Source organism: Orbicella franksi, chromosome 13 (genome assembly GCF_964199315.1).
Source record: "Orbicella franksi chromosome 13, jaOrbFran1.1, whole genome shotgun sequence".
NCBI lineage: Eukaryota > Metazoa > Cnidaria > Anthozoa > Scleractinia > Merulinidae > Orbicella > Orbicella franksi.
Window position 1 is genome coordinate 16,486,090 of NC_138157.1, and position 16,326 is coordinate 16,502,415.

General features: G+C 37.7%; 2 protein-coding genes and 1 long non-coding RNA gene across 3 annotated transcripts in view; 2 read left to right on the forward strand and 1 right to left on the reverse strand.

Annotated features, from left to right (window-relative positions):
- Nucleotides 1–664: 664 nt before the first annotated feature.
- Nucleotides 665–4,722, reverse strand: LOC145466537 (uncharacterized). The gene is made up of 2 exons (XR_014041923.1): nucleotides 3,836–4,722; nucleotides 665–981 (listed from the first exon to the last, which is right to left on the reverse strand). It is a non-coding gene; the product is annotated as an uncharacterized LOC145466537 (long non-coding RNA).
- A 3,361-nt stretch (nucleotides 4,723–8,083) lies between these two features.
- Nucleotides 8,084–9,947, forward strand: LOC145466544 (uncharacterized). Its single transcript, XM_081450262.1, has 3 exons — nucleotides 8,084–8,200; nucleotides 8,694–9,038; nucleotides 9,391–9,947. The coding sequence occupies exons 1-3, from the start codon at nucleotides 8,084–8,086 to the stop codon at nucleotides 9,748–9,750; spliced, it is 822 nt and encodes a 273-aa protein (XP_081306388.1). The 3' UTR covers nucleotides 9,751–9,947.
- Nucleotides 9,948–15,164: 5,217 nt separating this feature from the next.
- The window catches only part of LOC145466490 (uncharacterized), a 68,866-nt gene continuing 67,704 nt past the window's right edge, over nucleotides 15,165–16,326 (forward strand). Inside the window, exon 1 of the mRNA XM_081450219.1 lies at nucleotides 15,165–15,285. The gene's annotated coding sequence lies outside the window, so the exon portion shown is untranslated. The remainder of the gene's footprint in view (nucleotides 15,286–16,326) is intronic.

The window sequence follows — 16,326 nt, forward strand, 5'->3', positions numbered from 1 at the left end:
ACTGATCAACTTTTTTCATAGTGAATTGTTCTTTTGAAATAACAGAAAATAGGGAGAAACATTTACCACAAGATAGAGATTGACATTTTAAATTCATCATAAAAACATTCATGCCAAAGCAATACTACATTGCATAACATAAAACAAGGCTTCTGACATCTTTTAGGCTATGTTTACAAAGTCACAGTTTCCTTCTTTTTCCAAAACTGTACGGAATCCAAACAGTACAAACATTTTGGACCCCTGACAAAACATTCACTGTAAACAATATTCAAAATTTTACTTTTTCTTTTTGTGATAAAAAGAAAACTGTACTGAAAAAAAAAATTCATAGGGGCCTGTTGAAATTGAAAGGCCTATCTAGTACCATAGTTCCCATAACACATCATAAGTTAATAAATTATGGTTCTGGTACTACATGTATGTAAACATAGCCTTTGCTTTTTATGATGAAATCTTATGGCTGTTGTATTGAACAATAAGTATCAACCTAGCAATCTAAGATATTTAAATTTAATGCCAATTCACTAACACAGGTACAGTGTAGGTGATACTTCAAAGCATTAAAAATGTTTAAAGTGGTTGAATTTATGCCAGAAAGTGTTGAAGGTCACCATGTTAGACTGTAATGCACCAGGGGCCCATTTCTCGAAGGCCCCAAAAAGTTTTTGCACCCAGAAAGCCATACCAAAATCTGAAACCTTATGCTTACAGAGCTGTTTTATTCGCTTATTCTCAATATGAACAGAGGTTTCCTTCACACAAGACGTTTCAGGCATATACAGCTCTTAGTTTTTAGACACAGCTCAATTAAAGATGGCTTTGTGGGCCCGAAAAGTTTCCAGGGCCTTCAAGAAATGAGCCTTGGACCCCTTATAGAGTCATAAGTACTGTAGACTTCTCAGTGGCTGATTTTTTTCCTGATCAAGCATCAATGCCAAGGAGTATGCATGTATTGACCACTCTCAATTTTACTTCATCCTAAAAGTAACATAAAACATTTTGTTATGTCTGAGTATGAATCAGCAAATTCTGTATATGATATCAATCAGCGAATTTTACACTGGAGTTATTATTTTGTTTCTTATCATTCCAATTTATACTGTGACCTTTGAAATCGGACTGTAGCCGGTCATGTTGACCGGCCAAAGTAATTTTAACTCGGTCACGTCTCATTTCTGACCGGTCAAGATATTTACGAAAAAATCAAGTACACGTAATGTGAGCCAAATTAAACCCACAAATATACATGTAGTTTGTTTGTTCCAGTCACTGCTACACTGCTTAAAAATTGGCTTAATATTTTTCTGAACGGATTTAACCCCAGTCACCTGAATGGCATTCCTATCGATCTTGAATGCATGAAAAACAGCAAGCGAATGGTCTTTAGCAGTTCTAACAGATACATGTATGCATTGGTGTATGTTTTCATAAGAGGTCATAATAAAAAAGAGCTTAAAACTCTCAGATTTACAGTTGGGGATTTGACTGTTTATTCAAGAATGAACAACGTGACCGTCTGAACATGACATGACTGGTAAACATGACCGGCTAGTGAAGTTTTTGGCCGGTCAAGTCACCATTCTGGCCAGACATTGCCCATTGACCGGCCATTATTTTGAGCCCTGAATATTCATCAATCAAACAGATCTTACATCTACATCTGTAGCTACTGTGTGACAAAAAATTTGCGTCTCTGATTGGAAGGCACTGAATGTCAGAGGATGTAGAAGAACTAAACTCAAAATCTGTGGCAGTAAATATTCGATGTTCACTATCTCCTACATTGTAATATTCATGCACAATAAATCAAACTCCTATCAAACAATGGTTAAATAATAAGTCAAGTTATTTGCAGGCACGATTTGATTGTTTCTTACGTACACTTATGCTCTATTGGTGGACAAAGGTACAGATGATGTCATAAACGTTTGTTTTTGTTTCTTTGTTATGTATTACGAAGCAGATGGATTTTATGTTGTCATGCATCTGTTCAGTAATAGATCACAGAAGACATCAAAATGTGGTAAGAACATCAGTGACACACGCCTGAAAAATTCACAGATTCTGTGACACACTCTGGCAATGGCTTATGTGAATATTTTTTGTTTTTACCGCATTTTGATGGTATCTGTGATCTACTCAAGGCAGGAAAAAACCTAGGTCTGATTTCCTCAGCCAAGTAAATTTTGCTCTTGGGCAAGTGAAAATAGAAGTTCGGTGGCCCAGTGGGCAAGTGAAATTACAATGTAGCCTCAGTAGTCTTGTGAGTCTGACTAAAAATGCCAGCTTGATAAATGATAATTTCCAGTCATCCCATTTCAAAACTTAAGACCTAAAGATTAGTTAATTATTAGGTTGAAAGCAAGAATTAGTTAGGAATCCGAGTGTACTTCATTCGCATTTGTCCTCTGATTTCCTTACTGGCCACCACACTGGCAACTAATATTTAAATGGGGGTAAGTGAAAACTGAAATTGACTAGCCCACTGGGCAAGTGACTTACAATTTTTTTTCCTGCCCTGCTACAGATGCATGAACAGATGCATGACACATGAAACCTACATGTATTTGGTAAGAGCCGAATTTTGTACAAGTAAAATGTACAGCTGTAACAGGTCTCTAAAGTGCTGTCTCATCATCCCAGGGCAAGGCAATCGATTGAAATCGATCCATAAATTGATATAAATCAATAAATTGAAGTTAATGTAAGTGTTATCAGTGCTATCAATCAATTGATAGAAATTCATACTCACATGCTAGAGAAGTTCCAAGTTATCGATTTGATTTTACCAAATTTATCAGTCATTACAGAATCAATTGAAAGTTGGTCTCTCTTTGTTAGTTCACATAAACTGTAGAAAAATTGTGTCCCTCAACACAATGTTTGATTGTAACTTTTTTATGTAGATTTCAAAGGCACTACCAAAGACCCCCAAAACATAGTCCCCGATACATGTATGCCAGCAAAATATTCTGTTTACAAGATATGATGTTATGTTTTAATGCAATTGTACTCATGATTTCATATTTCACTTTTTATCTTTTGTTCATTTCTTTCTTATTAAATGTTGCTTAAAAGATAAGCTAGTATCAGCAAAATTGATAATGCTTATTGAAAATTTGATCCCAATCGATTACTCATGACGAATCCTTTTATTGATTTCTGATATCATTGACTAATTTCTATTGATTGTTATGAAATAATCGAATGACTATACTGTGTCGTCCAAGACAAGTAGATTTTCCTGCCTGGGCAAGTTACTCTTCCTTTTTTTCAAGTCCTGTGTAGTTTTCATGACAGTTTGAGGTAAATGTATACCTCTTTATAAAGTATCATAGTGTTTTTTTTTTTTGTGAAAGAAAATTCCACAACATTTAACTTACTATCAGCACTAGTGGGTGCAATGTTCATGTACAGTTGTGTATAACAGCATATTGTAACTTGCATGTAGGTACAATTGTAGACACTTGAGTAACTTCAGAATACTTGCTCTAGCATCAGAGAAATCTCTCTGCTGGAGATGGCACATTACATTTTAGCTTACTAGCATTCACATCAGAGGGCAACATAACCTTACAAGAGCATGCATCAGAAGGAATCATAAGGTGCATATAAGCCAATAACAAATGTCGCATGCTCTTACTCAGTTATCGAGAACAGATAAAAACAGATAATAAAACTCTTTATGCACGGCAGGTAAACATCACCAAAGTCGATTCCACAAGCAATGTAACTTCTCCTTGATAATGACACATTCACAACCAAAGGCAAAACGAAATGTATCTTGACGTTACTTTACTCTACCCGTTCAATTTATGCAAAACTTGCTTACCTGTTGTTGTTGTTCGTCTGTAATCGCTATCTTCAGCTTCTGGGTAACGGAAAACTTTGCCTTGAAACCGTGCACGGTGACGAAGCGAAGGTAGAGTGGATTTTGGCCCGCTAAGACAGAGCTCGAGTTCGATGCAAGTTCCAACGAACTGCCAAACATGGCGGGAGAACCGAGAGAACCTGGTACCTAACATGAAGACCGCTGATTCCTGCTTGTTGGAGATCGGGCACTCATAAGGCTGGTATGCTCTCATAAAGGGACTGGGATAACAGTGATGGCAATGAAAGCACAAAACGGTAGAAATCAAACAAACAAAACCAAACAAAAACAAAACAAAACAGTGAACATGCAAGGGCAGACTTTATTGTATTAATCTTACTTGTAGAATGTTCATGTTTCGGAATATTTAACGCTCTAAATCGATGATATTTCGTTCATTTTCAACGGTTCAGGGGCACAATTGTGACCTCGATCTTTCGTGATATGAGAAATTTAATGTCTGTTGTTTTCGGATTGTTTAAAATGTCATTTTGGGTACCGAAAAGAAGTCAGCTGTCATTTTCGGAAAGGCGGTAAGACGTAACGTTTTCGGGAAATGGACAAAAAAGCCCTAATAAGTTCGAGAATACTCAAGTTCCTATAGAATAACCGAACAGATAAATTCTTTTTTTGCACAACCTAAAATTAACCTACAGAGCTTTGAAAGTACTCCAGATAGCCTAAAACAGCGTTTAAAAGCATTCGAGAGAAAACGGTCGTTGGGTGTCCCTGACGGTTCCCTGCCTAACCTAACTCCGTGTCAGTTCAAACTCGGTCACCAGAGCTCTTTCCGTCTTGAACTCACACCACACGTGACGCTTTCATGGACCTTCATGAATAAATACGTACGTGTCCGAGAATTAATTTTTCTCTTTACTAGAGACGTAAGCTTGGGACGCCTGCATGTGCAGTAACAATTCTAGTTTTATTTTGTCGTTGTGGGTGCGCGGAAAGTTCACAAGAAGACAGCTTAGAGTAGTGTCGATCAATGCGGCGATTTAGTTTGCTGCATACCTTTTAAACCAACTTCAATTTAAAGCACACTATTGCACACACTTGAACTTTAGGGAAGTTCAAATGCTTCAACGTAAAAGGCACCTTAATGGAGGCTTCAGGGTAGGTTTACGGAGCTTTACGGTGGTGTTACATTTTCACTTTACGCGCCTTTAAAAGGTCCCATTTATATGTTCTCGGTTGCTCGAGACAAACCTTTCTCTCCCCCCCTCCCCCTCCCCCCAAGTTTACCCTGACCGGGGTAGCTTTTCATTTATTTCTTCGCAAAATCCAACCAACCGTTTACAAGAGGATCGCGAACCTGTCGGTAACTTGGAATTTACATCATTTGAACAGTCTCCGTTGGTTGAACCGTTACACCAAAGTTATATTAAATACGCCCACTTTTCCATTACATGGTTTTTGCAAGGTTTGAGCAGGCCCTCTCTTAAATTTAAATCTTTTTTTTCTAAGAGTCTCCATTTTACATTAACGTGGTCTTTCCAGTTTTTCGAAAAGCCCCCATTATCTCATTTAAATTGTCTTCACAGCCTTTGCAAGGTCCCCCTTTTTAATTTACATGATTTTAACAGCCTATTTACAGCCCCCCACCGCACCCGTGCAACTTCTAGGTTTTCCATTTACATGGTTTTTACATGTTTCTTACAGGTTCCCATTCTTTCATTTACATTGTCTTTACATGTTTCTTACAGGCCCCCTTTTTTCATTCACATGGTTTTTACATGTTTCTTACAGGCCCCCTTTTTTCATTTACATGCTTTTTACATGTTTCTTACAGGCCCCCTTTGTTCATTTACATGGTTTTTAAATGTTTCTTACAGGCCCTCTTTTTTCATTTACATGGTCTTTACAGGGTTACAAACATAACATTTCCAGGCTTTTTACAGGATTCGGTTGAATTATTTACACGTTTCTCACATGGTTTAGCAAAGCAATTTACATGTTTTTTACAAAGGCAGATACTGTAAAAGTGCGTAAAATATTTTACAGGTTTTTACATGTTCTTCAAATGATCATTGTTGACAAAGACAATGTAAATCACTATTTACAGAACATTTACATGCTGTACTAAAAGCTGTAAATTTCCTGTAATTTTATTTTACAAAACCCTAACATGTAAATTGTAATTTACAAAAAATGTAAATCAAGATTTACATCCTGTAAATTAAAATTGACATGTCCATGTAAATTTTCAACTTTTCCAGTGAACAGTAGTGCGTAGAGATTTTTTGCGTAAGATTATTATTATTATTTTTTTGACAAACAGGTCAAAATACTCTGTATTGACAAGCATCACAACAGAGGTCTGAACTCAAATCCTCCAAAAATTCAAAACTGATAGTTACTTTATGTTAAGTCTTCAAAGGCAATATAAGTCGAATTGCTAACGGTAAAAAGTCATCATACATTGTTATGTATCGCTATCACTGTTTCAAGTTTTCAAAACGCTCTGAAGTCTTGTCTACAAAAACTGTTCGCAATCTTAACTCTGATAAAAACGTGATATTTGTTTGATGCAACGTAACAGGAATTTTAATTCGAATTTTTTCTAACTAGATAAACACAAAACAACTGTCATAAACATTACCAGCGATGTAATGTACTATTGAAACAGCTCGACTCATGGTCAACAGTAAACTGGTCCGAACACGAACCAAAGTCAACACAAAGGCTAAAAACTCAACTGTACTCGTAACTTACTCATCATTCCTTTACAGTGAACCGTTCAGAAAGTGCTTGGAACAGAAGAGCAATTCTTCGAGCTTAGAGGTAAGATGTCTTTTTCGATTTTCCTACACCTGCGACTACTAGGTTTCTCAATATTTTAACGCCACCTAAATAATTCAAGCCTTTTAGCAAATTACCGTAGGCGAACTCTAAAATCCAGAAAAGTTATTCGATGCTATTCTAAAATTCAAATAGAAATAAAATATAAAAAATCCCTTCTCTATAGTTTCGATAGCTTTACGCATTCTCCACATGGCCAGGATTTCTCCGCTTCAATACTAATATTGCGAGTTTGCTCTAAAAATTGGAAAAACATCCACATGCGTTGTTTGATCATATCTGCCGCACAAGTACAAAAAACATCTGCATGGGAGAAGATGCGTAGTGTTTCCTTTGAAAACTAGAACTTTCCTTTCAATATTTGCCTCTACCCATTGTTGCCAATGAGAGGTTACTTGTCTCGAGTATAAGGGATGGAATTCCATTTTCGCATTATCTCCATATGAAGGGCATAAATTGGACTTTACTACAAGACTTGAAAAACAGCTTCCAGCGAGTTTGTGAACGTCACAAGTCTCTCAATTCCTACAGACTAAAGCACGACTTGAGAAAAGTTTTAATTCAAATGTGTAAAAAGAGAGAAAACGTCTCAAAGGCTATAAAAAGGTGTCTTAAGGACGTTCGCGCGAAAATTTTCCAGTCGATAGCTTTTTCTAAACTTTTACTGCGGTCAGATAATGAGTTACTTGTGTCGGAAATGCATAAAAAATTGGGGGCCACCGAATTCGTTTCAGAGATTAAGCATGTGGAAAACTACCCGGATTTTGAAAAATTGGGGCACGTAATTCAGCATGGTCTACAGGGGTTTATAGTTTAAAATATCGAAGGCGAGTCAACGGAGACAAACGATCTTAGTCATATTTTGTAGAAGTGGGTCTGTTGCGTAAATAATTCAGAATGCTACCAACGTTTTCACAAAACTTAACCCTACAAGAGGCATTTGAAACCGTCGCACAGATAAACATAGAGTTAAAAAGAACGTAATTCGATGGTGCATTTTGCAAAAAAAAGTTAAACTTCTAATCGACAGATTTTCTTCACTTTTGCGCTTACCGAAGAAAATCACTAGAGAAAATGATCTATCAATAGAAAAATAGGGGTTACGGAACGTCCCAGATCGTTAAATCCAGGCAAAGCTATAGCAATGGCCATCTGCCCTATCATTGTTCATTTTATTACTTACCGTGCGCTCTCTTGCATGACGTGGCGTGTGAATTTGCATGCGCAGTAAGAATGCGCAGAAACAATTAGCGCGAACGTCCTTAGGGCTTGAAAGTTCCACTGTAAATTTGTAAGAGAAAATAATGTCCCTATTTTAGATTTTGCCTGCCGCCGTCAACCCTTACTGATACTGATCCGGTCTGTACACTTTTTTTTTTCCGCAGCAAGATCGTGAAGAACTAAGAAATGGCCTTTATTTCGGGCAAAGTCTCCGTGATGTTTTTGTTGTCGCTGTCTGCGATGTTTTTGCTGATGTACTGTGCCACAGCAAACAACAAAACCAATCAACCATCGTACAAAATGGTAAGTTATTGTGTTGCTTGCCAAATGTTAATTTCTGGTAAGAGTAAAACGACATTTCTTTGCAAATATTGATTTGACTTTGGACATTACAGATGCGTCCACGTTGCCCTATTTATAGCTTTGACTAAACCAATTGAACCGCCCAAACATTCCGGGCTCTTCTTGATTACTACAGTATTTCATTTCTTCGCTTTAACAGTTGTAAAATATTGCGACCAAACCAACGGCAAATTAAGGGGCCTGATTGTGATACAAAGAAAAATTAAGAAACATACATTTTAAAAGCTAGAAAAAGCCTAAAATTTAAGTCCTCATGAGTGGAAACATATTTTTGTGACTAGTAAAAAATAACTGAAATATGTATCAATAGATTTCGTATGACTTCTTGCATTGGCATATCCATGATACCGTTAAATTTCCGCAGCCGTTAAAATTTATATGAAGACATGGTTGATCATGAATAACTCATAACGTTTTTCTCATTCCAATCCAGCAGCCTCCTGTTTTCTGTTATGGTGGTATCCCTGGTATGCATGGCAAGCCTGGGTCTCCTGGGGCACCAGGTCGTGATGGACGTGATGGCCGCGAAGGAGTCAAAGGTGACCGAGGCAGCCCTGGGAAGACTGGACCCCGGGGACTTCTAGGAACTGCTGGTATCAATGGAAAGAATGGCGCCAAAGGAGAAACTGGAGTCCAGGGCCCTGCCGGCCAAAAAGGGCAGCGCGGAGAGAGTGGAACAAGTGGAACCCCTGGAACCCCTGGTGTGATGGCTTATAAGAACTGGAAAGAGTGCGCATGGAAAAACTTGAATGAGGGCAAAGATAACGGTCTGATCAAGGTGATTGATTTTTGTAGAATGCAAAAAAAAAACCTTTGTTTTTTCATAACAGATCATAGCACACAGCTTTCTAAAGCTCACTGAGTGAGTATTTCTTTGTGATAGCTAATCTTATTGGAAAAAAAAATAAGGATTTATGTGGGAATTAAGCGAAATAGCAATACACTGGCAATAAGAACACAACCACATTCTTCCTGTGTTTCATTTGCATTTTCGTGGCGCTTTAGGTCGTGCACGTGTTAAGTGATTTCACTTTCTATTACCCTACCCATAAATGATTTTTCGATTATTGTTGTTACTTGATGAGTTATCGATTCCTTTCATATCTATTCTTTTTTTCCATTCTGTACAGGACTGTGTGTTCACCAAGAACTTCTCTGACACATCCCTCCATGTTTACTGGACTGGCGTTCTACGAGTCTACAACTGTGACAATTGCTGCAAACGCTGGTATTTCACTTTTAACGGTGCTGAATGTTCAGGTCCCCTTCCAATTGACGGTATTGTGTACTTGTGGAAAGGCAGTGGTAAACTGAATCCCCATCGTGTCCGCCATATTGAGGGGCACTGTAACAACATCCACAAAGGCAAGGTGCGCGTGGGATTCTGGGTCACTAATTGTGCCGGATACAGTGGAAGTTATGACGCCGACACTGGGTACAACTCAGTGTCCCGGATCTTTGTTGAAGAAGTTCCTAAACCCCAGGCTTAGATCTCGAGACAAACCATCCATTCCTGCATAAACGTTTATAATTGAACAGTGATAAATTGTTTAATTGTATTACGCGGGGTTCCTCTGATTACTGGGCGTGGTGTGTATTTGTTTCTTCGTTTGCTGATGTTAAATAAATGGCAGGAAGATTGATCAGGAGATCATTGATTGTTTATTTCTTAATTCTTTTCTTCCGGACAGTTTCATCGCGGTGTGAATATAAATTAGTGGAACTAGTATAGTAGACATTTGCACTTGATCTCACTTAAATAGTTTCGATTCTAACGCGCTAAACTATTTAAGTGAGATCACATGCAAATGTCTATTATACTAGTTCTACTGATTTATATTCACACCGTGATAAAACTGTCATTTTTACAATGATTGTGATGTTAGCAACATCGAAACGTCGGGCAACTAATGTGTTATTAAAATAGTACGAAATAAGGAAACTTGTAACATAAAGGAGCATTTATTTTAACCCCAAATTAGCCAACTGTCTTCAGTAATATTACCTTAACTGTTATACTTTGTTCAGTATTTTGATTTGATTTACTTTGTTCAGCATTTTGATTTGCTAAATTTGCTACCAGTGCTAAATTTTTGAAGCTTTACCCCAAATTACTCTCTTGTTATTTTATACAGCGCGGACATCAAGTCGGCTGCCTGAATTAAGGACATTTCCTTATTTTTCATATGCATCCCCATGAGCTTTGTAAACCCAGGATCTGTCTAAAAATATAATCGCCCGGGATTTTGAAGAGGAGGCAAAGTAAAGAAAATGTAGTATACAGACTAAACTTGACACGCCCGAAACGCACAGAGCGGAGCGATTAAATCAACCGAATAATAATGTGTCATTGTGCTGCTTTGTATAACTCGAGTACCCGACAAGGTGACCCTCATCCCCTCAGTCCCCTCCCTCCCAACTCCTGAAAGCTTGCTTGTCAACCAACTTATTTTAGTTTGAAAACAATAGCTAACAAAGTCCATTGTACAGAATTGTTGCCTTACCTTTTGATTAATATTCTGCTTGCTTTTGCTTACAATACTCCCAGTAAACGTGACTTTATGTAGCGTCGTCATATTCCCGGTTTCATCTCCATCCATGAATTCCACATGATAATGGTGGACTCAATATATGATGGATAGGACATTGTATAAGTTGCACTACCTTCTTCTTGGACAGCAGAACAGATTATCGTTCTTACTTCTCAATTTCCTTTAATCTGCCGAAGTTTCTTTGAAACTGTCCTCCATCGATTTTACCAAAGCGTTCTCTGATCGAAGAAGCCAACAAAAATATTCAAATTTTCTCTGTAAAATGCGTGCGCCGAGCAGACGCAAAATAAACATGTTGGAAAATCACCATCAGGATGGCCTACAGGGAATTTTGAATTTACATATTTCACCTAGGGAAAAAAGGTAAACTGTTTCTATCTACATAACATATAACCAGGGAACAAAACAGTTTATTTCTGTTTATTAATACTGATCATTATTTGGAAAACATGACTGAAGACTTACTAAACGAATGTTAGAAAGAAACACACAAAAAGAACACTTTCATAACAGAAAATCCTCTGGATACCAATCGCCTCCCCCCATAGGGGGGGGGGAGGGGGTGTGGGAAAGGACTTTGAAGAGGGACGCAAAATCTAATTATCCCTGCTGTTTTATTAATATGTCGAATCTATCAGTCTGCTCCTATTTTCGTTTAAATTAGGATAAAAACTTTCTATGCTATACCTCAACTAAAATGTACTGTGCAAGTTTAAGAAAAAAAAAAAAAAATAAATAAGAAGACTTGTGGGTAGCACGCAGCAACAACTAATAATCTTGTACAACTGAGTTTATTAATGGACCGGTTTCGTCTGCTAGTGAGACTTCGTCAGGATTAAACTACAAGATACAAAGATGGAACTTCTTTTACACTAAACCTTTATAGCATAAAGTATACGCTCCTACTATAACGTGTGCACAACAAAACTCCAACAAGAAATACGTGCAGGATATGACTGAAATCATGCGCTAACAAATGTGCAAAGTAAGCGGGGCTAACGGGTTTAACGTTAAATCCGTGAGCCCGAATTTTTGAACCACCAAAGGAAACGATAGTAGGATTGAAAACTCGGGTACATGTACTTGTTGTGCGAGAAATCGGGGGTGAAATTACAGTGTTCGACTGAGGAGAGGGAAACGACTTCTGGTTCGAGTTATCGGGAGGATTGAAAAAAATGAGGGTTCGAGAAATTCGGGATTCAACTCTATTTGATGCCGAGTTTAAATTAAGCTTCCTAGGTTAATCTAGAGCATTATTTAACACACCGATAATATATAGATTTAGGCCAGCTTAAAAGCGTAGCTCCTGGGCCGGGTTGTTCAGTGCCCGATTGAGCTAACCCAGGAAAAGGTAGAATTTTGATTTGAGTTTGGTAACTTTGTGGTGAGGTTTTCTGTATATTGTTAGGCCCTCTCGTTTAAGTTTTAATAATCACCATATACACAAAACAAAGCAGCAAAATAAACATTTGTATGGAAGAAAAAGTTATAATTTTAATCCTGGGTTAGCGTTTACCGGCTTCCGAACAATCCTGCCCTGTTTTCAATAAGTTAACCTGACATCAGCCCGCAATCCAATCGAAAACCAGCACTTGGTCAGCGGACAACTTCAAAAAAAACACGTGACCCTGATGACCTGTAAACTTGAGCCCGCGATATGGTCACGTGATACTGGTCAGCGGATACCTCGTTTTGACAGTTGTCAATTGATTATAACATGGATGTCTAATATTAAAGAGGTACATGGTAAAGCAAGGCTGTATGTCTCTGTCATCCTATTATTTGGAGTATGGCCGCAATGTTGCGGGACTCCGTCGTCGTCGCCGTCGTACGTACGCGCCCTCGAGCAATACCGCTAACCATGATAATCATCAGAAAATCAACTCATGGGTTTTCTTTTCTTTCCTATATGAGTATGGGGCTCCGCTTGGCGGCCCCTCGGGCCGCCGGAGCTCCGCTATAATGTAATACCCTCCTTCTGTTCGTTAATTTTAATTTTGTTCAATTTATTTTGCCTCAAGTTTCACTGCTTAGATTCAAATAACTGAAATTGGTAACAGTGCACCAATATAACGTTAATAAAAGACAGAATGATTTACAAAGATATTTGGGCTTTCTCAACGTTACTTTCCCGCTTAGTTATTTGTTTCCCTTTGAAAAGGTGGAGCTTGTTAAGGAAGACAGTCAAAGAAGAAATAATGAATTTGAAAAACAATTGGAATGATAAATAAAGATCAGGAGATAAAGTGAAAGGAATGAGTAGTTTATTCAGTCACCAAGGTCACGTGTAAGCTGCAAAGCCTTCCTGAATAAGTTGTAACACAACTTATTTTACTGAAAGGAGCTCAAATGCTTCATCCTTTGCAGAACTAATGGTTTTAAGCTGCAATACGTTTTACGTTTTACCGTCCATCCAATTAGATGCACCTTACTTCTGGGATTAAATTCCTACTCGGCCCAGACTTATATGCGTTCGGTGTACGAGGAGCGAAATGCATAAGCAGGGCTTTCGTAACAGATTGTGACGTCATATACACAGTTTGACGACGTCACAAGTTAGTGAAAAGAGAAAGTCTGGGTACTAGACTCATGACTTCATCACGATGCGTAGATTGACAAACTCTCTTAAAATTAACCAAAGGATCTGATTTTACTCTGTGGTGTGAAAACAGGGCAAGCGTTCTCCAAAATGCTACGGTCAACCGTCAGTAGACAGGTGAAGCGCAATGATGCGAAGGTAAGTGAAACTTTAATTAATCGCTGTTTAATTTCGTAAAGGAACAATATACCACAAGAACTTGTACATAACGTGTTATGGGATCGCCTATTGACGAGGATAATTTCTCGATTCATTAAGATTTCGCGCGCGAGATCAGTCACAAATGTGATCATGAAAATACACCAAAGTAAAACGACAACTAACGAAAAACACGAATTCAGATAAACTGTAAACACCCGCGAGGTGAAAAGCCACTGATCATCTAATTTTCGTGGAATCTGACTGTTGCCCCTGGTCAAAAAATCAATCCTTAATATTAATACTAACGCAATTAAAAGTATAAGCAGCCAACTCTCGGCAAATTACCAACATTTTGTCATATTTAACGGAAGCAACAAGGTTAACTGATGCAGTGCGAAGTGAATTTCAATAATACTTGCATGTACTATGAAGTTGAAAATTGTGGGTTTGGAAAGAATTTGCAGATGACTGATTAACAAAACGTCTCTCGAAATCGGCGAGAATACTGAAATCAATAACAATCGAGCATCGACGCTTAAAATAACCGATAAGTTTGAGAACATCGAAATACACAACTGAAAGAAAACCCAGCAAGTTAAAGTCTCCCAGCCGATTTGTGTGGTCTCGAGTGAAAAATCCAATCATATTAAATATTTTTCAGTTTAAAGGGATTCAGTCTCTCAAACGCAGTCAAAAAGTTGGTAAAACGTTAAAACGGAAACAGAAGAGTTAGCCTTGCGATGTCGAATATTCGCGTAACTCGGTATCTTGACTAAACTGCGTATTTTAATGGGGCAGTAGGAAATTGCAATTGCAAGGCAATATAAAGCCTGGTCGGGAGTAATAGATTTGCCAGAGTCCTACTGACCAGTGATTTGTTTCGTGCAAAGAATCGTCTTTCCAAATAAGTGAGAAACAAATTAATTAAATATTGCAACAGTTAACTGCGTTAAAATGGAATTATGGAAAAAACATGTCCAATTGTATTTGATGACATGTTTAATGATTCAAATATAGAAAAACCTTTAAACAAACAAACCCGTGAGACTGAACAATCCTCGTCACTGACTGAGATATTTGATTGTCTTTGAACGTCAAATTTTCTTTGATAAACTGTAAACGCTTTAGACACTTAATTATAATCACGAAGTCTTTTACATAAGGCAGAGGTGCTGTTGTCAATGACAATATTGAGCAAACTTTGGAACGACCTGAAGGCGAATTTTTTCGACATTCAAGTCAAAATCGTCTGTGTTGACAGGCAGAAGAAAGCAGGAGTTCTTAATTCAAATTATTTAATTAAAAGAAAAAGAAAGCAATTACTCTTGAAGTGCCTGGACACTTTTTAAGTCTTTTTTAAGTCTTAAAGGACAAGATTCTTGATCGACGAATCCCCAAGAGTAAAAAGTTATCATATCACTCTCACTGTTTTAGAAAACACTGTCAGGTCCATTCGAGAAAAAACGTGATATTTGTTTAATGCGTCGTAACAGGAAGTTAAAGTCGTATTTTTCTTATTGGATAAAAACAAAAGAACTGTCGTGAATATTATCGGTGATGTAATATACTATTGAAACAGGTCACTCATCGTCAGCAGTAAACTTGTCCGAACACGAACCAAAGTCAACACAAAGGCTAAAAACTCTACTGCACACGTAACTTACTTATCATTGCCTTACAGTGAGTTGTTCAAGAAGTGCTTGGAACAGAAAAGCAATCCTTCGAGCTTAGAGGTACGATACGTTTCTCTTATTCTTTTGCTCCTGCGACTAATATCTCAATATATAGTTTTTCAATATTCCAACAACAACAAAAAAACGGTACCTCAAGCCTCTTTGCAAATAAGGCATTTAAGAGTGCCTGCCTGTAAAAATCAGAAAAATTCTTAATTTCGCGGCAAGGGTCGAAAATTCGATTTCGCTCATATTTTCATGGTAGATAGGCTAGGGCATGACAAAAACTACTGGATAGTTTTTTTTGGCAAAAAATCCTTTTATTTCAAAGAAATATGCAAATTACCAACTTCCGTTAAAATCGTCATTTGACGTACCATTTTATTAAGCAAGTTTGAGAGCCTCGCATGCAAAACCACATCATTCTTCCGTCTTTAAAACACTCCAATATTTTTGTGCAATGTTTAAATGTGTACTGGGTTGATTCTGGGGAAAGTTGCGTTGTCGTTTTGGGTGCAAAATAATTAAATTTCGAAGACATGTATTTCATTCACTTAAAAGTACTTCGTGAATATAATTAATTTTCACCATGTGCGAAACCTTCAAATGGATCAAGCTTCTGGTGGTTGAATCGCAGAAGGATGGTCTACAGATTCCTGTAAAAATTTCTTTGGGCAAATGATTGTGAGCGACGCGAGAGCTTTTCAAAGTACGTCAAAAATGCAAACATTTGACCATCCGTCGTCAAATTTCAATTTACGGGTTAGACATATTTTAGCATGCGCCACATGACTTGACCTATGTTAAGTTGAAAAAGACTCAGAGCTGATAATTTCGAAATGTTCTAACCTCATTTGCTGTAAAAGGCAGGTCCAAAGCCGATTTGACGTGTTTCTCTCACCATTCGTCGCACATAAAGCAGAAGTTTGCTTTTGTTTACATAACGTCCGATGTACATCGCCAACTGTCAACTTATTTAACGGTCGAATACCATGAATCTGTGACCCTCTTTCGACACATATGATCACCACTGCATCTAAGTCAAAAACGGTTAAGTCATTTGTAGATAGTTGCTTGCTTTGCACTACACCAAACTATTAC